Source organism: Mustelus asterias, unplaced genomic scaffold (genome assembly GCF_964213995.1).
Source record: "Mustelus asterias unplaced genomic scaffold, sMusAst1.hap1.1 HAP1_SCAFFOLD_2096, whole genome shotgun sequence".
Taxonomy (NCBI): domain Eukaryota; kingdom Metazoa; phylum Chordata; class Chondrichthyes; order Carcharhiniformes; family Triakidae; genus Mustelus; species Mustelus asterias.
Genome location: NW_027592041.1, coordinates 27,765 through 50,882, shown reverse-complemented (window position 1 = coordinate 50,882; position 23,118 = coordinate 27,765). Strand labels below are relative to the sequence as shown.

Below are 23,118 nucleotides of genomic sequence, written 5' to 3'. Positions count from 1 at the left end.
TTTATGAATATTTCTAAATGTAACTTTGTTTTTTAAAAAAAAGGAAAGAGTAGTGAATAGATAATGTAGGAAGCTGGTCAGTCCCTCAGACACTAACCTGACTCACTGGAACCTGCCATGTTCACAACCTGGTAACTCCTTCACAACACCCCCCGCCCCCCAGCCGGAAGTACAACCCAAATCCCGCCCTTTGCTCTTTGACCTTCACCATTAATTATTTTGTTCTCCTGCACAAACCAGCACAAGCTCGTTGTATTTAAGAGCGAGGGAAACATTAATCCTGTTCTTATTCAGACCTGAGGTGGATATCCACAATAACGGCGCGGGCTGTAAACAAACTGAAAACACAGTCCCAGTGCTGACCCTCCCTCCATCATTGTGAGGGGCACAAGGTCATGTTGACGAATATTTTCTTTCCTATCCTGTGGCTTTAAACAATAAGTGTCTTCCTTCTGGGTGAAAAGACGCATTTTTAATCCTCAGCCTTTAGCGACTGTGGACCAATGTCAGGTTTTTAAAAGAGTTTTAAAAAAACACACAAACCCACTCTGCCCCGCACAAAGATGGCGCCGCATGACAGGGAGGCGTCAAAGAGGTCCCGCCCCTGCCCCTTGGCGATTGGGTTAAATGCTGCGGTGACGTCACAGGACAAGATGTGAATGGTCAGTCGGGCTGTCAGTCATTCTCTGGCCACGCCCCCCCGGGTTGAGTGCTGGAAGTTTGGGCTCTGAGGCAGTCGCCGTTTGTCCGGAGGAGCTTTGGGCAGCAGGGAAAGAAAATGTTGGCGGTTTTAGGACGGCTCGTGGTGAGTGACAGACATTTACCTCGAGTTTCTTAGCGTCCTTACTTTTTGTACACCTGTGTCGGTGCCTCAGCATGAGGTGTGGTGAGCTCCGAACCACGGTGAGCAGGAAAGCCCAGGTTCCTATCCCTGTGCTGAGTTAGCTGAAGTGAGCCTACCTGGTAGAGCCGGGGGGGGGGATCTACAATTGGCCTCAGTGCCCCTGGACTACCTATGACCTCTGCTGAAGAGCATATATGAATGGATAGCTGGAATGTGATGCCTACCATGGTAGAACAGCCTACTCACACTGACCAGGCTCAGCCAGACACTGTGACACAGGCCACTTGAGTGAAGCAGTTTTGGGAGAGAGGTGCCCAGAGGCCATGACATTAAATAGAACTGTGTGCTATGTGTGTGTTTCTTTGATGGGTTGTGAAGCATCTACCCACTTGACTGAAGAATGTTTCTCAATCTTTTTCTTTCCCTGAGTTGTCAGAAATAAGGTATGCAAATTGATGAGCTGAATCCTCACCCTTCTCGATGCTGAATGCGGCCCTTGCTTCCAACAGAAGGGCAAGTTTCTGGTTTCCATTCTTGACCTCAATGCATTGACCTGAAATGGAAAATTGTGCTTGTATAGAGATTGAGTTTAAACAAAATTGGAATGAACTTTAGGCACACTTTAACCCTCCCCTGCGCCCCCCCCCCCCCCCAACCCAAGGAGGAGTTGGGTCAGTCAGCCTAATTTAAGATCCAGGGTTAAATGCTGAACTTTTCACCTCCATTCTGGTAATCCAATAGTTTAAAGTGCCGATCAATTTCAGGAAGCCTGCAATGTATGTCCTGAAGTTTTTTGTCTTTATTTTGCTCCCAAGTTTGCCCTGATCTATTACTGTTGTGCTTAATAAGCTTTTAATTTAGAATCAAGCTGGATTGCCCACTAAACATTAATGTGCAGATCAGTTATTAATTTAGTAAACAAAGAACAAATCCTGTCCTTTATCAGTAGATCTGAGGATTTATCTAGTTACAAAGGTTGGGTTACAAAGAACATGATGCATTAAAGAACCCCACCCTCCACCCCCCCCAGAACAAATGCATTCATTTTTTTTTAAGTAAAAGATTTGTCTTGAAAGTGCAAAGGCTGTCTTGTGTAATGTGCAAAGAGAATATTTGCAAAATACAGATAAACATGGCTTTGAATTGCAATCAGAATCTGAACATGACTAGTGGCACAGTGGTTAGCACTGCTGTCTCACAGCGCCAGGGACCTGGGTTCATATCCAGCCTCTGGTCACTGTCTGTGTGGAGTCTGCAAGTTTTCCCTGTGTCTGCGTGGGTTTCCTCCCACAGTCCAAAGATGTGCGGATTTGGTTGATTGACCATGCAAAATTGCCCCTTGGTGTCAGGGGATTAGTAGGGTAAATGTGTGGTGTTCCAGGCATAGACCTGGATGAGATTGTTGTCAGTGCAAGCTCGATGGGCTGAATGGTCTCCTTCTGCACAATAGAGATTCCATGATCTCCTTCAAGGATGACGATCTCTATTTTATTTATCCTTTCATGGCGTATGGCATCGCTGACAAGGCTAGCATTTGTTGCCCATTTCAGAGGTTAGTTGAGAGTCAACCATATTGCTGTGGATTTGGAGCCTTCACCTGGTGTGGCCTATGTCTGACATTTCCTAAAGGGCATTATTAAATGACAGTTTTGTGGTCGCCATTACTGAGACTAGCTTTCAGTCCCAGAATTACTAATTAATTAATTGAATTCAAATTCCATCAGCTGCCATGGTAAGATTTGATCCCATGTCTCCCAGAGCATTAATCTGGGAAACTGGACACCACCATGTCTTCCAAAATCTGAGGGCTTTTATTTTCTCCTCTCCTGTCTTGAGACGCTGTCCCACCTTTGGACTGAGCAATGAATGTCAAATATAAGAAATGGGAGCAGAAGTAGCCCTTTTCGTGGCTGATGGATCTGACTCCACATTACCATTCTAACCCCATATCTGTGATTCTCTTAATATCTCAAAATCTATTCATCTCATTCTTGAATATACTCAAAGACTAAGTGAGCATCTACAGCTCTCTGGGTTGAGAATTCAAAAACATATCAGTGACTTTGTTAGTGACAACCACATCCTAAAACTGAATAACATAATGTTATTAAATGTAGGGCTGGGGCAGCAATTAGTTGGTAAAAAATCTTGCATTTCCGTCGCACCTGGCATTTACTCAGATTGTGCCAAAGCGACTTGTGGCTAAACACGACAACCAATTTGTAAACAGCAAGATCGCACTATCAGCTGTGACCAGTTCATCTGTATTTGATTTTCATAGAATCCCTACAGTGCAGGAGGAGGCCATTCGGCCCATCGAGCCTGCACCAACCACAATCACACCCAGGCCCTATCCCCATAACCCCATGCATTTACTCTAGCTAGTCCCCCGAACTAAGGGGAAATTTAGCATGACCAGTCCACCTAAACTGCACATCTTTGGACTGTGGGAGGAAACCGGAGCACCCGGAAGAAATCCACGCAGACACAGGGAGAATGTGCAGACTCCACACACACTGACCCGAGCCAGGAATCGAACCCGGTTTCCTGGTGCTGTGAGGCAGCAACGTGCCGCCTTAATTGAGGGATAAATATTGGTCCAGGACGCCACACCCTGATATCCTTTGCCTCGTTGCCTTTGGGGGGGGGGGGTTCTTCACAATTACCAGAAAAGTAGACAGGCCGTTGGTTTAATGTCTCTTTAGATAGCTGACATGCCTGACAATACAGAACTCCTTCAGTACTGCATCGAAGTATCAGTCTAGGTGATAAATTCATAATCCTCAGAATGTGGATTGAGGCCCAGGACCCTCTGATTGAGGGAGGAGAGTGCCACCCACTGAATTAAGCTAACACTTCATTAAGGATTGAAACATCCTGGATTTTAGACCGACGATTAGCAACCATTAGGCCATTCAGCCCCTCGAACCTGTCTATTTATGTAAAGTGTATTACTAACTGTATGTGGCACAGAACTATTAGTACAACGTTCCAATTTAACTTGCATGCCTATGTGCATGACAAAATGCAATGTCCACTGATTTTTGTCCTTTTTAGGATTCGTATATCGCTGTTGTTCAGTTTTTAGGTTTACTGAGCTTGGCATTACCTCCCAGCCACAAACACCAGCAGTGCTGCCAGTTTGAATGAAATAATGACTGAACAATTCTGTCCAGTTCACCATCCTACTGACTTAATTGTAAAGGGCATGGTGTTGTATTAATAGTGGTTTCAAACCAGATATAGCTCTCTGCATAATTGAGGATTGTAGACAGTGATCTGACATTTCTCTCCAGGTCTCCTTATTTCCCCAGTGACAGCTGCGTCTTAGCAAGATGTCTGCCATTGCTGTCTGTTTGTTTCCCTGCTCCTGTTGGCTGAAATTGTTGAATATAAAAATCCCGTTGTCTTCCCCCAGTCTGTGCCAAGTTCCTGTGGTAATCTTGGCTTTCCCAATATCTTCACTGCCTCTGGGTTAGAGAAGGAATATTCAGCCATTATTGCTGCTCTGATCGCCAATCTTCAAAAGTAGCTTCGAGATGGATCAGAATTATGGAAAATAACTCTTCACTCACCATCTTGACTCCCACTTAAAGAAATAACACAGAATTGTTACAGCGCAGAAGGAAGCCATTCGGCCCATTGTGTCTGCACTGGCTCTCCAAATGAACATTATGTCTTTGTGCCGTTCCCCTGCCTTTCCCCTGTACCCCTGCACATTGTTTCGATTCAAATAATCGTATAATGCCCTCTTGATTGAACCTGCCTCCACCACACACCCAGGCAGTGCATTCCAGACCCCAACCACGCGCTGTGAGAAAAATGTTTTTTTTTGCATCACCTTTGCTTCTTTTGTAAATCATTTTAAATCTGTGCCCTCATGTTCTTGGCCCTTTTACAATCATAGAATCCCTACAGTGCAGAAGGAGGCCATTCAGCCCATCGAGCCTGCACCGACGACAATCCCACCCAGGCCCTACCCCCATCACCCCACGTGTTTACCCTGCTAATCCCCCTGACACTAAGGGTCCGTTTAACATGGCTAATCAACCTAGCCTGCACATCTTTGGACTGTAGGAGGAAACTGGAGCACACTGAGGGGAAACATGCAAACTGTCACCCGGGAACAGTTTCTCTCTCTCTACTCTCTCCAACCCCCTCATGAATTTGAACATGTATGTCAAATTTGTTAGCTGCCTTCTCTCCAAAGAGAACAGTCCCAACTTCTCGAATCTATCCTCATAACTAAAGTTACTCATAAGAACTAGGAGCAGGAGTAGGCCATCTGGCCCCTCAAGCCTGCTCCACCATTCAATAAGATCATGGCTGATGTTTTTGTGGACTCAGCTCCACTTACCCGCTCACCATAACCCTTAATTCCTTTACTGTTCAAAACTTTTATCTTTCCTTGCCTTAAAAACATTCAATGAGGTAGCCTCAACTGCTTCGCTGGGCAGGGAATTCCACAGATTCACAACCCTTTGTGTGAAGAAGTTGCTCCTCAACTCAACCTAAATCTGCTCTCCCTTATTTTGAGGCTATGCCCCCTAGTTCTAGTTTCACCCGCCAGTGGAAACAACTTCCCTGCTTCTATCTTATCTATTCCCTTCATAATCTTATATGTTTCTATAAGATCTCCCCTCATTCTTCTGAATTCCAATGAGTATAGCCCCAGTCTACTCAGTCTCTCCTCATAAGCCAACCCTCTCAACTACGGAACGCAATCAACCAGTGAATCTCCTCTGCACCCCCTCCAGTGCCAGTATATCCTCTCTCAAGTAAGGAAACCAAAACTGTATACAGTACTCCAGGTGTGGCCTCACCAGCACCTTATACAGCTGCAACATAACCTCACTGTTTTTAATCTCCATCCCTCTAGCAATGAAGGACAAAATTCCATTTGCCTTCTTAATTACCTGCTGCACCTGCAAACCAACTCCTTGAGATTCCTGCACAAGGACACCCAGGTCCCTCTGCACAGCAGCATGCTGCAATTTTTTACCATTTGAATAATAGTCCATTTTGCTGTTATTCCTACCAAAATGGATGACCTCACATTTACCAACATTGTACTCCATCTGCCAGACCCTCGCCCACTCACTTTAGACTATCTATATCCCTTTGCAGACTTTCAGCGTCCTCTGCACACTTTGCTCTGCCACTCATCTCAGTGTCATCTGCGAATTTTGACACACTACACTTGGTCCCCAACTCCAAATCATCTATGTAAATCGTAAACAATTGCGGTCCCAACACTGATACCTGAGGCACACCACTAGTCACTGATCGCCAACCAGAAAAACACCCTTTTATCCCCACTCTTTGCTTTCTGTCAGTTAACCAATCCTCTATCCATGCTAATACATTACCCGTAACACCGTGCACCTTTATCTTATGTAGCAGTCTCATCCCTTGGACCATTTTTGTAAACCTCCTCTGCACTGCCCCCAATATGTTCACATCCTTCCTATAATGTGGCGCCCAGAACTGTACACAATATTCCAGCTGAGGTCTGACTAGCATTTTGTACAAGTTCAGCATAACTGCTTTACTCTTAGATTCTGTGCCCCTATTTATAAAGTCCAGGATACTGTACACTTTATCAACTGCTCTCACCAGCTGTTCTGCTCCCTTTAATGATCTGTGCACATATACACCCAGCTCCATCTGTTCCTGCACTCCCATTAGAACTGTATCCTTTATTTTCTATTGTCTCTCCATGTTCTTCCAATCAAAATGCATCACTTCACACTTTTCCGCATTGAACTTCATCTGCCCACTCCATCATCTTGTCTATGCCCTTTTGAAGTTCCTCCTCGCAGTTTACAACACTTTCAATTTTTGTATCATCCGCAAACTTTGAAATTGACCCTGCATACCAAGATCGAGGTCATTAATGTACATCAGGAAGAGGAAGGCCCACAATGCTGACCCCTGGGGAACTCCACTACAAACCTTCCCCCAACCAGAAAAATACCCATTGACCATTATTCGCAGTTTCCTTTTATTAATCATTTATGGGATGTTGGCTTGCCTGGCCAGCGTTTACTGCCCATCCCTAATTGCCTTTTGAGGGGATAATTAAGAGTCGACCACATTACTTGCCCAATTTTGTATCCATGTTGCTACTGTCACTTTATTCCGTGAGTTAAAAACTTTTCTCACAAGCCTGTTGTGTGGCACTGGTTCGAATGCCTTATGGAAGTCCATGTACCCCACATCACAGCATTACCCTCATTGACCCTTTCTATTACCTCTTCAAAAAAACTCCAGCAAATTAGTTAAATATGATTGCCCCCTTATGACGATACTGTGTCTTTACAAAATGTATTATAATCATGTTCCTTTGCAGAGTGTTTCAAGTAGGCCGTAGCATTTTATTGGTGCTGTGATGTCTGTAGCCATTGTCCTCTAATTGTTACTGAAACTGTATAATGGACATCATGCTGATTTTAATCTGACCTAATGCAGTGTCCTGTGGTTTTTATTAACCCCTTGGGATTGCTGAGTGGAGCTTGATTGAGAGTTTGTCATGTGGCTAGGGACAGAAATATCCAGGTTTTAGTTTAATTTTATCAGATGCTGTTTGGACTTGAGATAGAAAGCAGTATCTTTTGTTTTCCCCTCTGTGGAGTTGGACATTCTGTTGTCTGTGAGTTGCTGTTAGAAGCTGGTGGAAGTAGGCAGTGTTTCTGTCTCCCCCTCTCTCTCCAGAGGCTTTTTGGTGAGCCCCAGAACTGGGGAACCTCAGTTTTAATCCAACATTCAAAGGATCAATTCACAGCGAGTGTTAAAAAGCTGAAAACCCAGCATCATGTGAGCATACTTGCTTTTTGTGCCAAGTCTAGAAAGGGGTGTATGTTTGTGGGATGTTGTTTGACTTGGAACATCATTGATAGCTAGCTTGTTAAGGTTTATATTGTATCATATTTGAACCTTGTAATTGGTAAAAGTTATGCTAAATCATTTTATTTTAACTGTCTTCTTCAATAAACTTTGTTTGGTAAAAGCTTCCTCGTGGGTCACTTGAATCATACCTGGAGTGAAACACCTTATGCTCACCTGTGCCAAATTCAAACATAAAAGCTTAGGGTCTAGGCTAACTTCATAAAACACCATGGAGTTTCTGGCCTGGGTCTTAACACCCTTAGAAATCCATGCTGATTTTACCTAAACTTGTGCTTTTCCACATGACTACAAATTCTATTCCAATTTCAATGTTCCTAGAAGCTTCCACACCACTGCAGTTAAATTGACTAGTCTATAATTGCCAGGCTTATCCTTGCAACCTTTTTTGAACAAAGGCATAATGTCTGCACTTCTCCAGTCCTCTGGCATCTCCCTGCATCTGCCCCTGAAATTTCCACTCACTTCCTTCAATATATCCTTGGATGCATCCTATCCGGTCCTGGTGCCTTATCAATTTTAAATATTGACCGTCTGTTCAACACTATCTTCTTATCAATTTTGAACCTTTCTATTGACACAATTTGCTCCTCTGTCATTATGGCCTGGATAGCATCTATCGCCTTGGTAAAGGCAGATGCAAAGTATTCCTTTGCTACTTCAGCCATGCTCCACGTGTAAATTCCCATTTAGGTCCCTAATCAGCCCGACATCTTTTATCACCCTTTTTAATATGCCGAGAGAAGACTCTGGGATTCCTCCTCATCTCGGTCTTAAATGGGTGATCCCCTTACTCTGATATTAGGCCCTCTGGTTCTAGACCCTCCCTCAAGGGGAAACAACCTTTCAGCATCCACCCTGTCAAGCCCCCGGAGAATCTGAAATATCTCAGTAAGGTCGCCTCTCATTCTTCTAAATTCCAGTGAGCGCAAGCCCAACCTCTCCTCATAAGAAAATCCCTCCATATCCGGTATCAGCCTAGTGAACATTCTCTGACTGCCTCCAAATGCCAGTATATCTTTCCTTGGATATGGGGACCAAAACTGTTCACAGTATTCCAGGTGTGGGTCTAACCAGTGCCTTGCATAGATTTAGCAAGACTTTCCTATTATATTCTGTTCCCTTTGAAATAAAGGTCAATATTCCATTTGCCTTCTCAATTATCTGCTGAACATGCTTGCGAGCATGAGACCCTAAATTCTTCTTTACTACAGCATTCTGCAGTCTTTCTCCATTTAAATAATATTCGGCTTCTTTTATTCTTCCTACCAAACTGCATAACTTTACATTTTCCTACATTATATTTCATCTGCTAAGTTTTTGCCCACTCACTTAATTCTATATCCTTCTGTAGGAGTTCTGTAAAAGGGCCATTTAGATCCGAAACACTAATGTAGACTCTCTGTGACATCTTCACCAATTGCCTTTCCACCTATTTTTGTGTCATCTGCGAACTTGGCAATAGTACGTTCACTTCCCTCATCTAAATCATTAATAAATATTGTGAATAATTGTGGCTGTGGCACTGATCTACTAGTTACAAGTTGCCATCCTGAAAATGCCCCTCTTATCCCAACTCTGTCTTATATCAGTTAGCTAATCTTCTATTTGTGCTAATATACTATTCCCAACACCATGGGCTCTTGTGAAGTAGTCTTTTGTGCAGTACCTAATTAAATGCTTTTTGGAAACCCAAGTATATTACATCTACTGGTTCCCCTTCATCTATCCTTCTCCCTATCACCTCAAAGAATTCTAATAAATTTGTCAAGCATGATTTCTCCTTCATGAAGCCATGCTGACTCTGCTTGATTATATTATGTATTTCTAAATGCTCTGCTATCACATCCTAGATAATTGACTCATAACATTTTCACAACGACAGATGTTAAGCTAACTGGTTTATAGTTAGCTTAAAATCTGTCATTGTGAAAATGTTGTCTCCCTTCTTATTTGAATGAGGGTGTTACATTGGCAGTTTTCTAATCCTCTGGGACTTTTCCTGAATTTAAGGATTCTTGGAAGATTGCTACCAGTGCATCCACTATCTCTGTGACTACTTTTATATCTTGGCATGCAATCCATCAGGTCCAGGGGACTTATTGACCTTTAACCCCATTAGTTTCCCCAGTGCTTCTTCTCAAGTAGCTGTTGTATCTCTTTCCTCTCCCAATTTTGCCCCTTGATTATTTTGAAATGCTATTATTGTTGTCTTCTGCAAGGACCAATGCAAAGTATGTATTTTAACTCCTCTGCCACATCCTGGTTTCCCCAGTATCATTTTCTAAGGGGCCTATGCTCACTTTGGCCCCTCTCTTCCTCTTTGTATCTCTAAAGAAGTTCTTGCTGTCTGTTTTTATATCACTTGATAGTTTGCCCTCGTAGTTTCTGTCCCTCTCTTTTTGTGGTCAGCTTTTGTTGGTTTTTTAAAACTTTGCCAATACTCTGGCTTACCGCTAATATTTGCCACATGGTATGTTTTTTTTCTCTCAGTTTAATACTATCCTTAACTTCCTTAGTTAGTCATGGCTGATTTATCCCCTTCCTAGAATCCTTTTTCCTCACTAGGATGCATCTTTGTTGTGAGTCATGAGCTATTTTCATAAATGTCTACCATTACTGCTCACCCCTTTCCCAGTCTGCTCTAGCCAGCTCGGCCCTCATTACTTTATAATTGCCCTTATTTAAGTTTAGCGCAGTTGTTTCTGACCCAAATTTCTCACACTCAAACTGACTGCTAAATTCTACCATGTTATGGTCACTATTTCCTAGGGGATCTTTTGTTCTAAACCTTGGGGCAGCTTCTACAATGGCTCAATGGAGAAAGGCCATCGCCGAAAGTCCTTCTGCCATATTGAACATAGAACTCTTCTGACTGTATGTTTGATATGAAATGTATATTGCAAATTAAACCAATAATTGTAAGTGTAGTGAGACTCCTCAGAGTGCCATGTACTGTATTGAAATAAATTGAGCTGTGTTGCACGTTATGTAATGTTAACTTGTATATCTTATATAGAATCTTATATTATGTACTTCAACCATTTATTTTTCAAGGAAAATCAAAATGTTTTCTTAGCTTCCTCCCCTGTCGGAGTTGATGTAGACTTGGCCATGATTCTACAGGCATTAGTCGCCCTCCAGGGCCTCGACTTGTGAGGATCTGGCAGTGTGTGGGGGTGGGGTGGTTTAAGGTGTGATAATTATTGGTGTCACAGCTGATATCAGTCCTTTACAATTCAAATCAGTTGTGATCAGGAGCAGGAAACTGGGTTTCATTGTTTTATGTCTTTATAACAGAGAATTCTGCAGGTCAGTCAGCATCTGCAGAGAGATCTGACTTGTTAAAAAGTAAAAAGTTTATTAGTCACAAGTAGGCTTACATTCGCACTGAAATGAAGTTACTGTGAAAATCCCCCAGTCGCCACACTCCGGTGCTTGTTCGGGTACACTGAGGGAAAATTTAGCACAGTGCACCCTAACCAGCACATCTACGGACTATGGGAGGAAACCCACGCAGATACGGGGAGAACGTTCAAATTCCACACAGACAGTGACCCAACCCGGGAATTGAACCCAGGCCCCTGGTGCTGTGAGGCAGCAGTGCTAACCACTGTGCCACCATGTCGCCATGTTAATGTTTCTGCCGTAGCCCTTTTTGCCAGAACTGAGTTTCCCCACATCCCCGTGGCACTGACTCAGTTGCAGCAACCCTGCCAGCTTCCTACCTGAGGGTTCACAGTCAGGACTTTCTCCTCCTGCTGATCAGTCCATGTTCCCAGTTCACTGAGAGCTAGCATAGCCCAGGTGGCCTGAGTGGCCCCCTTCTATGCTGTGAAATGCTCTGATTCTTCCACATCCCCTGACCTTTAATAGTCCACAATGACTCCTTTTGAAGAAATGGTCAGGGAATGGGAATTTTCAGCTCCTCGCTAGTCCGGACTGTGATAATATCGGTAGTTAAATATCTGGTCTTTTTTCTTTTTTTTTTATTTTTGTTTTTGACAGATTTAGAACGAGGGAGGAGAAGGCTGTTAAACACAGCCTTCATTACATGTGTGTATCATTTCAATCCCAGATTAACTCCTGTGGAGTGGAATTAGAGGGTCTGTGCTTTTGGCTTTTATGTTTGTTTCCACGATGGATAGAAGGAAGGATTTCCTGAAGGTACAGTTTGAATTATTACAAATCAAAATCTGTCAAGAACAAAGCAGCAGCTAGCTCCTTCCACTAACACAAAACTAACATTCAATTTCCTTTTAATATCCTGTCTGCTTTAACCACTCTGAACACTTTTCCAGGAAAACCAAGTTCTGCATCCAGATAGTCCCGCAGTCTTAGGGAGGGAAACAAAGAGTGGCTGAATTAAAGCAAGTACTCTGTCCATGTTGGAACGGAGATGTAGACACCAGGAAGGACCCCACAGAATCGGACACAGTCCATGCTGAGTCTTGGGATTTGGTGGAACGATGGGCATTCCAATTGGTTTCACTGTCATGAAGCTAGGTGGAAAGTGGGGATGTGAAAGGGAAAGCTCTCTGAGGGCCTGCTCCCAATCGCTGAGCAGTGAGCTCTGTTGGAAAATGATTGTGTGGATTCAGGCTGGAGAACGGTTAGATTTTTTACTCATTCATTCTTGGCCTGTTGGCTTGGTCGACATTTATTGCCCTTGAGAAGGCGGTGGTGAGCCGCCACCTTGAACTGCTGCAGTCCATGTTGTGTAGGTACACCCACACTGCTGTTAGGGAGGGAACTCCAAGATTTTGACCCAGAGGCAATTGAAGGAACGGTGATATTTTTCCAAGTTAGAATGGTGCCTATGTAGATGGGAAGTTGCCTAGTGGTGGTGCTCCCATTGTATCCATTGCCCTTGTCCATCTGGGTGGTAGACGTAGAAGATATGTCTGAAGGAGACTTTGAGTTTGGCTGTGATGCCACTACGGCTGAATAACTCGACAATTATCGCCATCTCGGCTTGAGTGAAGAAAGGCTACATGGGTTAGACACGGAGGGAAGAAATCTGAGGCAATTTGTTTGGTGTTTTTAATTGCTGACTCGGACACCAGTCTTCCCTCTTGGTGATGGTGTAAGTCAGAGTTTCCCAAACTTTTCCGGCCACGGAACGCTTTTGACCTCCCAAGGGAACTGACAGAACCCCGAAGAAATATTCTTTATTATTTCCAAGAGTTAAATCACAAGAAATTGATTGTTTTTGCGCAATAGATACAGAAACTAATTTATGAAACTACTTTAAATTTCTTTAATTTATACATTTCTTATCATTAAAAAGTTCTTTTTTTTAAAAAAAAGCACTGAGTCTTACCTGCTTGTCATTTTTAATGGGAGGAGTATGACTAAAAAGCTGGATTCTTATATCAGACTCACTCGCGCACACGCTGTCACCTCTGTCTGCCACTCTTACACCTCTCATATATATTATATATATATAATATATAGTAAGTAGTCTCATAACACGAGGTTAAAGTCCAACAGGTTTATTTGGTAGTGCTACCAAATAACCTGTTGAACTTTAACCTGGTGTTGTGAGACTACTTACTGTAACTACTCCTGTCCAACACACACCATCAACCCTCTCTTTCACATGCCGGTGATCCCCATTCACCCTGCACCCTAACTCAAATCCCATTTTCCCCCTTGCCATGTTCTCACTCCCACCCACTGCCCTCCGCTGTCCCCATCACTCCCACCTGTTCTCTCCCCGTCATTCCCACCCGGATGACCAGCTCTCCTACTCCAGGTCACCCTGTAACCCCCACCATCCCCCGCTCTTCCCGTCACTCCCACCCGCTCTCTCCACCTGTCTCCAGAATCTGGTCTCTGATGGGACAAGCAGCCTTCTGGCAATTATCAGATGTTATGTATCAACCTGGCCAGCCACAGAACCCAGTTTGAGAAACCCCTGGTGCAAGTCATAATAAGAAGTCTCACAACACCAGGTTAAAGTCCAACAGGTTTATTTGGTAGCAAATACCATAAGCTTTCGGAGCTTGCTGCTCCTTCGTCAGATGGACAGAGACCACTCCATCTGACGAAGGAGCAGCAAGCTCCGAAAGCTTATGGTATTTGCTACCAAATAAACCTGTTGGACTTTAACCTGGTGTTGTGAGACTTCTTACTGTGTTTACCCCAGTCCAACGCCGGCATCTCCACATCGTAAGTCATAAAGCAGTTGGCAATTTCTGTTTTGCCAAAGATGCCAAATCCTGTTGAGAAATCAGTGGAGGAGGCTGAAAGGCAAGTTGACTTTCCTCCTTTTAGCCCAGTGTGACTCTTTGAAAGAGCTATCCAGTTAGCTCTCTCCCGGCCCTTTTCAGTCATTTCCCACAACCAAAATAGCATTTCAATCCGTGCACTTTTGTTTTTGTAACTCGTGACACCAGCATGGAACCCTCTCCGTCAGTGCCTCTCTGAAGGAAGGTCATCAAACCACAAACAAAATGCCCTCCCTATTTTTCTGGACAATGTCTGGATATTCAAAGCGAGAGCTCGATAGATTTCTAGATATCAATAACATTAAGGGGATGGTGTGGGAAAATAACACTGAGGTAGATCAACCATGATCTAGTGAAACAGGTTTGAGGGGCCGAATAGCCTACTCCTGCTCCTATGTTTATGAATTATACTCCATTGAGGTACAACCCTGTCCTGAAATATCCTCAACAAAAGCTTACAGTGGAATCTTACAGTGAAAAATCAGCACGCACGCACAGCCCTTGTGTTGCTGCAGAAGTTTCATTGTGTACAATGTAATGGACATTACAGATAGGGCAGTGATGCCAGCAATACAGAGGTTTGTTTGTAAACAGACAAGGTTTACGGATGGCAGCGATCTCTATGTCTTTGTTTTGTCTTTCCTGTTTTCTGCTCTCCTCCAGGTGTGTTTTATGTTATGATGTACAGGGTGTGATATTTCCTGTCCTTTGCAATGAGAGGATCGTGTTGACTGGGCTTGTGCGGTTCAATGGCAGGAGCTAGTCGCTGTCCAGCACATTGCCAACAATATAAAATAATTTGCTGCAAATCAAATCAAACCAATGCAAATCCCTGGCTGGTGTATATTTTAAAGGGGTCCACAGGCTGGAAAGGTGTACTGGGGGGTCTAACATTGAAGCTGAGGCATCAACTCGATGAGCTGAATGGCCTCTTCCTGTGCCATTATGACTATTACCCTGGGTCTACAACCCTCTGGGATCTCAACAATCCTCCAGTTCTGGCGCTGGTGCTGATTTTAATTACCGCGCCATCAGCAAATGTGTCAAGTGAACTTTTCATCCCTTCCCATTCGTAGAGGGCTATGGGGAAATGGCACAAAGAGTTGAGGCTGGCATAGATCAGCCATGATGGTATTGAATGGCAGGGATGGCTTGAACCTGGTGGCCTACTCCTGAATCTATTTCTTCTAAACCTCTCCAGCCTGTTCTCCTCCTTTAAGACAGTCCTTAAAATCTATCTCTTTTGATCACCTATTTTGATATCTTCCTGCGTACCTCAATGTCGGATTTTATTGTAAACCCTCCTGTGACACATTGAGATATTTTACTATGTTAAAGGTGCTATATAAATGCAGGTTGTTAGTTTGCTACCTGTTGATCAATCTCTCTTGTTTTCATGTTTAGCTGCGACCCACCCCATTGAGTCCGGGCTGTTTGGTGAGGCCCATCGCTCCTACGAGGCTACCTGGACGCTACCTTGCCCACCAGAAATCTTTGCCTCGACTGCCGGTTCCTCCTCTCCAACAGACCCTTGAACGATACCTACTGGCCTTGGAGCCCATTGTCAGTCAAGAGGAATTAGAAAGTACCAGGCTGATAGTGAAGGAGTTTGGCCAAAGGGGTGGTGTGGGAGAGAGGCTTCAAGCGAGCTTGGAAAGAAGAGCAAGGAAGACTGAGAACTGGGTATGATTCGAGTTACTCGGCTGTTGTTAATCTTTGCTTGACTGATGTCCCAAATTAAGGGAAAAATTAGAGCTTGAAGGCTTAAGATGGCCATCTCGTCAACGTTGGGTTGAACTTTCAGTCAATTGAGGGCAACCAAACATTTGGAAAAACCTGCTGGCTTTACCATGTGATTGTCTCCAAATCATAGAAGAAGGCCATTCAGCCCATCGTGCCTGTGCCAGCTCTTTGGAAAAGCTATCCAATTAGTCCCACTTGCCCAACTCCTTGCCCATAGCCCAGCAAATCTCTGCTTCTTAGCTATCTGTCTTCATAGCCATGTTGGGAGAAATGCCCACCCTGAACTGGCTGTGGCCATATTCAGTTCAAGCATTGCCATGTTCCAGAATTCCCCACCTTGTGTTCTGATGTCAGTGCTTGCCTCTGCTGGGATAAATGTTTTCAGTGGGGAGGGGTGCACAGCATTAAGCTCTGGTGAAGGAGGCGGATTTGTTGGGAAGGCAGTGAAGAGCACCCTACCCAAAGCTGCTCTGTTGCAGAGGCCTGCTTAGGGTGGGATGGGAAGGTTGGGGAGGAGTTGTCAGTTGGGATGTCAGACGCGAGTGTTTGTCCCACCAACCTGAGCACTGGAAAAGGAAATCAGTAGACACTGAGACAATGTGGTGCTGCTGTGCCCAGTGTGCTTGTCACAGAGCTCCCGCTGCAGGATTTCAGCAGTGCTGGAATATCACAGTCATGATGTGTCCTGCTGTGTTCTCTCACACAACATGTCCAGGTGGGCATCCTTTCAACATTACCCGTTAAAAGTTTGAGGAAGGGTTCCATGGATGGGACTCCACATCCTGCTCGCTCTCACACAGCATTCCGAGTGGATCAATCTGCTGCCCAGTGTGGGATTGATAGTCAGGCAGTGAAGGATAGAACTGGAGCCAATCTTTACACACTCAATAGGGGGCGATGGCCAAGTGATATTATCACTAGACTATTAATCCAGAAACTCAGCTAATGTTCTCAGGACCCGGGTTCGAATCCCGCCACGGCAGAATTTGAATTCAACAAAAAAAATCTGGAATTAAGAACCTACTGATGACCGTGAAACCATTGTCAATTGTTGGAAAAACCCATCTGGTTCACTAATGTCCTTTAGGGAAGGAAATCTGCCGTCCTTACCTCAACAATGTGGTTGATTCTCAACTGCCCTCTGAAACGGCCTAGCAAGCCACTCAGTTGTTGAAGAAGGCAGCTCACCACCACCTTCTCGAGGCCAATTAGGGATGGGTGATAAATGCTGTCCCACAAATGAATTAAAAAATATAAATATACGTTACAAACACACACCTCCTAGCCTGGTCCCACAGTTCGAGTCTGATCCTATTTATAAGAACACAAGTGAATCCCCAGTTAATGGGCACCGTCTGCATACGATTAACAAGCCACAGAGGAAGATCCCAGCTTCAGTCCCTAACTGTGTGCTGAGTTACAGGAGATAGCTGAGGTGCTGCAAATGATCTTGTTAAATCTGGGCTCAGGTTAGATGGCCATACCTGCCTGTTTTCTGGGGACACTCTCCAGGTGAGGTACAGTGTCCTTGGCAGTGATCCTCCTTCTCGAAGCTCATCCCCAAATTATATCCTGACCGTTAAATGGGGAGTCAGGTGGTCCCAAGCAGCCTGGTGCTTGGTCAGTAAAGCTGGCAGGGCAGGCCTGGTTCTGATTTAGTGGGAGGGATCTCGATCTCCTGTTAACCAGCGGAAGGACTGGATGCCCCGAGTGACTTTAATTATAGAGGTGGCACTGTTAGGAGCCAGTGTGAATAATGTTCATGGCCCCATCTCCCTCCCAACCCCCTCATCCAAAACCCCAGACAGGCACCAAATCTCTCTCCGTTTTCCTGTGAAATAGAATTCAAGAGAAAATAGGGGGCACCCAGTGGTTAGCACTGCTGCCTCACATCGCCAGGGACCTGGGTTCGATTCCCAGCTTGGGTCACTGTCTGTGTGGAGTCTGCACGTTCTCCCCGTGTCTGTGAGGGTTTACTCCGGGTGTTCTGGTTTCCTCCCACACTCCAAAGACGTGCGAGTTAGGTTGATACATACAGACAAATCCATGGTGGCACAGTGGTTAGCACTGCTGCTTTACAGCACCAGGGATCCGGGGGGTTCAATTCCCGGCTTGGGTCTTTGTGCGAAGTTTGCACATTCTCCCCGTTTCCTCTGGGTGCTCCGGTTTCTTCCCACGGTCCAAAAGACGTGCTGGTTGGGGTGCATTGGCCGTGCTAAATTCTCCCTCAGTGTACCCGAACAGGTGCTGGAGTGTGGCGACTAGGGGATTTTCACAGTAACTTCACTGCACTGTTAATGTAAGCCAACTTGGGACACTAATGAATAAAACTAAAACTACCATTGCCAAAATGTCTGAGTAACTAGGGCTACATGTAAACTGAGTAGCAAGTGATGGCTGGAGCAGGGGCAGTGTGGATATTCCGGGAGCTAGATCAGTGTGAGTCAGAATTCTATGGCTTTTGATAGTGTGGGTGAATGTCAGGCTGTATGTTGCTGGATTCAGTTTAGAGAATATGGTCCCTGAGGTTAGAGAGGAGACAAAAAGTCACTCCGGACTTCTCTTGTTCAACATCTACTGCCTCCTGCTGGAAGGGCTTGTGTGTGCGCGGGGCAGAGCTCAGCAGTGAATCTCTCCACGTTCACTGCCCAGGTTCTCGTGTGACGATCGTTTGTCTAAAGCTCACCTTCTCTCTTGTTTCTCTTGCCCCCAGCTCTGTGACTGGTGGTTGAGGACGGCTTACCTGGAATACAGGCTTCCCGTGGTCATTCACTCCAGTCCCGCTGTGCTGCTGCCCAAGCAGGATTACTATGACCGTCAAGGGCAGCTCAGGTAATAGCTCAGCAGCACAAAGATTCATTGTAAAATTAGCCAGAGCTTACAGGTGATCTTAGCCTAAAGAAAGTTTGTGTAGAACGACGCAGCAGAGAAAAGAAGCCATTCGGCCCCTCATGCCTGTTCTGGCTCTTTAAATTAATCCCACACCCCTCTGCCCTTTCCCCATAGCCCTGTAAATTTCTGTGTTTCTCCAATTCCCTTCAGAAAGTTCCTGTTGAATCTTCTTCCACCTCCCCCTCAGGCAGCGCCTTCCACATCACAACTCGCTGTGTAAACAATTTATTCTAATGCTGGCTTGTCCTCTGGTTACCAACCCTCCTGCCACGGGGAAGAGTCAGGGACAGCATCCGATTTGGACATCATGTATTCTCTTCTCTTTTTTTCAGTCCCACCGTGTTTTAGGAACCTGGTTTTTTTTTTTAGAATGCCTGATCCGAAAATCTTCCTTATTCCTTGTGTTTTGTGTTAAAATATTTATTGGAGCCCATAATAACTCGGTGAATTTATCTCAATTAGAGTCATAGAGGTTTACAGCATGGAAACAGGCCCTTCGGCCCAACTTGTCCATGCCGCCCTTATTTTTTTTTAAAAACCCCTAAGCTAATCCCAATTGCCCGCATTTGGCCCATATCCCTCTAGACCCATCATAACCATGTAACTGTCTAAACGCTTTTTAAAATATAAAATTGTACCCGCCTCTACAACTACCTCCTGGCAGCTTGTTCCAGACACTCACCACCCTCTGTGAAAAAATTGCCCCTCTGGACACTTTTGTATCTCTCCCCTCTCACCTTAAACCTATGCCCTCTAGTTTTAGACTCCCCTACCTTTGGGAAAAGATATTGACTATCTAGCTGATCTGTGCCCCTCATTATTTTATAGACTTCTATAAGGTCACCCCTCAGCCTCCTACGCTCCAGAGAAAGAAGTCCCAGTCTATTCAGCCTCTCCTTATAACTCAATCCATCAAGTCCCGGTAGCATCCTAGTAAATCTTTTCTGCACTTTTTCTAGTTTTACTAATATCCTTTTTATAAATAGGGTGACCAGAATTGTACACAGTATTCCAAGTGTGGCCTTACCAATGTCTTGTACAACTTCAACAAGACGTCCCAACTCCTGTATTCAATGTTCTGACCGATGAAACCAAGCATGCCGAATTCAGTTACACCGATCAGAACAGTGCTCAACTCCATTCCCGATCGGTGTCAAACTCACTGAGCACGCCCAGATTAGCAGCAGGAACTCTGTCACTGCCCTCAGTTCCCTGCATTAAGCCAGAAGGAATAAACAGCCAGAGCTTTCTGATTTTCATTCAGCAATTCCCCCGACCTACAACCATTGAACAATAATAACAACCTGCGTTTAGATAGAAGTTTAACAAAGGGTCACAGAATTGTTACAGCACGGGAAGAGGCCATTCAGCCCCTTGTTCCGGTGCTGGCCCTCTGAAAGAGCAATTTACCTAGTGCCATTCCTACCTGCCCTCTCATCGTAATCCTGCACATTCTACCTTTTCAGATAATGATCCAATTCCCTTTGAAATCCTCGATTGAACCTTCCTCCACCACACACTCGAGCGGTGCATTCCACACAGTAAAACATCACAGTCAACCAAACCAAGCCACATAATGAGATGTTAGGCCAGGTGGCTAAATGTTTGCTCCGAGGTAGGGTTTGGGGAGCAGCGTATGTTGGGCACTCTCTTCTTCCTTAATCTGTTTTTCCTTCCTTTATTATCTCACTCTTGCTCTGTCTTCACCTCGCACTGTCTCTCTATCCTCCCCTTATCATCATCCTCCCTCTCTCTTGCTCCTTCGCCTTTTAGCTTTTCCTCTTTCTTTCTGTCCTCTTGTCCTTCTCATTCTCAATTTCCTTCCCTTGGTGTCGCTCAGTACTCTCTCTTCCCCTCCTGTTGTTCAGTTTGCAGCCTAACCTTTGTACAGGGTGAACTTTGCTTCAAAAGTATTGATACTGGCAGCAGCTGTTTCAGTATGCATTGGCATTCGACCTTGAATTGTTTGGAGCTGCTTCTTTCGTTCTCATCAAATTATCTGACCTTCAGTGTGTCCGTAGCTGTGTTATAGCTCCCTGCTATTCTAGAGTAAAGATAGAAACATAGGAGATAGGAGCAGGAGGAGGTCACTCGGCCCTTCGAGTCTGCTCCGCCATTCATCACGATCATGGCTGATCGCCCAACTCAATAGCCTAATCCTGCTTTCTCCCCATAACCTTTGATCCCATTCGCCCCAAGTGCTATATCCAGCCGCCTCTTGAACACATTCAATGTTTTGGCATCAACTACTTCCTGTGGAAATGAATTTCACAGGCTCACCACTCTTTGGGTGAAGAAATGTCTTCTCACCTCTATCCTAAATGGTCTACCCTGAATCCTCAGACTGTGACCCCTGGTTCTGGACTCCCCCATCATCCAGAACATCCTCCCTGCATCTATCTTGTCTAGTCCTGTTAGAATTTGAAAAGTCTCTATGATATCTCTCTCCCCCACCCCCTCTTTCATCTGAACTCCAGCGAAAACAATCCTAACCTAGTCAATCTCTCCTCGTACATCAGTCCCACCATCCCCGAAATCAGCCTGGTAAACCTTCGCTGCACTCCCTCGAGAGCAAGAACATCCTTCCTCAGAAAAGGAGACCAAAACTGCACACAATACTCACCAAGACCCTGTATAATTGCAACAACACATCCCTTATCCTGTACGTGAAACCTTTCGCAATGAAGGCCAACATACCATTTGCCTTCTTTACCGCCTGCTGCAGCTGCATGTTTACCTTCAGCGACTGGTGCACAAGGACACCCAGATCCTGCTGCACTCTTGCACTGAGTCAGAAAGTCATAAGTTCATATCCAACTCCAAGGACTTGACAGCCTGTAATCCAGGCTGTCATTCCCAGTGCCAGCACTGCGGGAATGCTGTTTTGTCAGAGGTGCCATCTTTCTGATAAGACATTTGAAACAAGCTCCTGTCTGCCTCGCGGGTGGATATAAAAGATCCCACGGGCCAAAATTTTGAAGGAGAATGGAGCTCTTCCCGATGTCGATCGTTATCCCTCAACGAACATCGGCAAAACCGCAAATCTAATCATCGCTGTGTACAAACTAGCTGCCATGTTTTCTACATCACAGCAGTGATTACATGTCAGAAATACATCTTTGGCTGTGAGGTATTTTGGGATATCCTGAGGTGGTGAGAGGCTTTGGTTTGGAAATGTGGCCCTTGTCAAACGGTCATGAATAACACAGCTGTGGACAATGAAAAGCAGTGATTGTTCCTGGTCTGGGATGGCCTGTTGAGGTTAGTTGGTGTTTATTACAGACCTCTCTCTCTCTCTCTCTCTGCTTCTAGGTTTGCTGCTAAATTGATCTCTGGTGTTCTGGATTTTAAAGCTATGATTGACAAGTAAGTGCAGAATCAAAATGTAACAGTAAACCGCGATGAAGGATGGTTGGTGTAAGATATATATACTATCCACGGAGTGATTGAGTAATGCAAACAGTGTGCTGGCAAAACCTAGCAGTGATGTGGAGATGCCGGCGTTGGACTGGGGTAAACACAGTAAGAGTTTTAACAACACCAGGTTAAAGTCCAACAGGTTTATTTGGTAGCAAATTTGCTACCAAATAAACCTGTTGGACTTTAACCTGGTGTTGTTGAAACCTAGCAGATCAGGCAGCATCTGTGGAGATAGAAACAGAGTTAACGTTTCAAGTCAAATACCACTTCTTCAAAAGTTAAAAAGAGTCACATTCAACCTGACTGTGTGTCTCTCTCTCCACCTGCTGAGTTTTTCCAGCACTGTTTTCATTTCAGATTTCCAGCATCTGCAGTATTTAGCTTTTATAGCAGCTGATGAAAGATGTATTTGACAATTGATGGGGATGTTAACTTAGCAGCAGAATTAACAGCAAGGACTAAGAGTGCATTGTAGATGAGGCAATTGCGTGTACAGGGAAATTTCTGTTGGTCACAAGGTCACTGCTGCGGTCGAAATGAAATGTTTCTCCCAGGTTCCCTTAAAGCCACACACATGCCAAGCAATGACCATCACCAATAAGAGACACTCTAACCACCGCCCCATAACATTCAATGGTGTAACCATCACTGAATCCCCCACTGTCAACATGCTGGGGGTTACCATTGACCAGAAACTCAACCGGACTCGGCACATAAACACAGTGGCTACAAGAGCAGGTCAGAAGCTAGGAATACTGCGGCGAATGACTCACCTCCTGATTCCCCAGAGCCTGTCCACCATCTACAAGGCACAAGTCAGGAGTGTGATGGAATACTCTCCACTTGCCTGGATGGGTGCAGCTCCAACAACACAAGAAGCTTGACACCATCCAGGACAAAGCAGCCCACTTGATTGGCACCACATCTACAAACATTCACTCCCTCCTCCATCGATGCTCGGTAGCAGGAGTGTGTACTATCTACAAGATGCACTGCAACAATTCAAGGCTCCTTAGGCAGCAAACCCATGACCACTTCCATCTAGAAGGACAAGGGCAGCAGATAAATGGGAACACCACC

General features: G+C 44.8%; 1 protein-coding gene across 2 annotated transcripts in view; it reads left to right on the top strand.

Annotated features, from left to right (window-relative positions):
• The first annotated feature begins 684 nt into the window (after positions 1 to 684).
• Positions 685 to 23,118, top strand: part of crata (carnitine O-acetyltransferase a) — a 41,467-nt gene continuing 19,033 nt past the window's right edge. The window contains exons 1-5 of one of the 2 annotated variants that reach the window (XM_078207156.1): positions 695 to 805; positions 11,759 to 11,917; positions 15,388 to 15,666; positions 18,440 to 18,558; positions 21,931 to 21,984. In XM_078207156.1, coding sequence (XP_078063282.1) covers positions 11,876 to 11,917; positions 15,388 to 15,666; positions 18,440 to 18,558; positions 21,931 to 21,984 — 494 coding nt within the window. In that variant the 5' untranslated portion in view covers positions 695 to 805; positions 11,759 to 11,875. Of the gene's footprint in view, positions 806 to 11,758; positions 11,918 to 15,387; positions 15,667 to 18,439; positions 18,559 to 21,930; positions 21,985 to 23,118 lie in introns of both variants that reach the window. The other variant, XM_078207157.1, reaches the window with a different exon arrangement.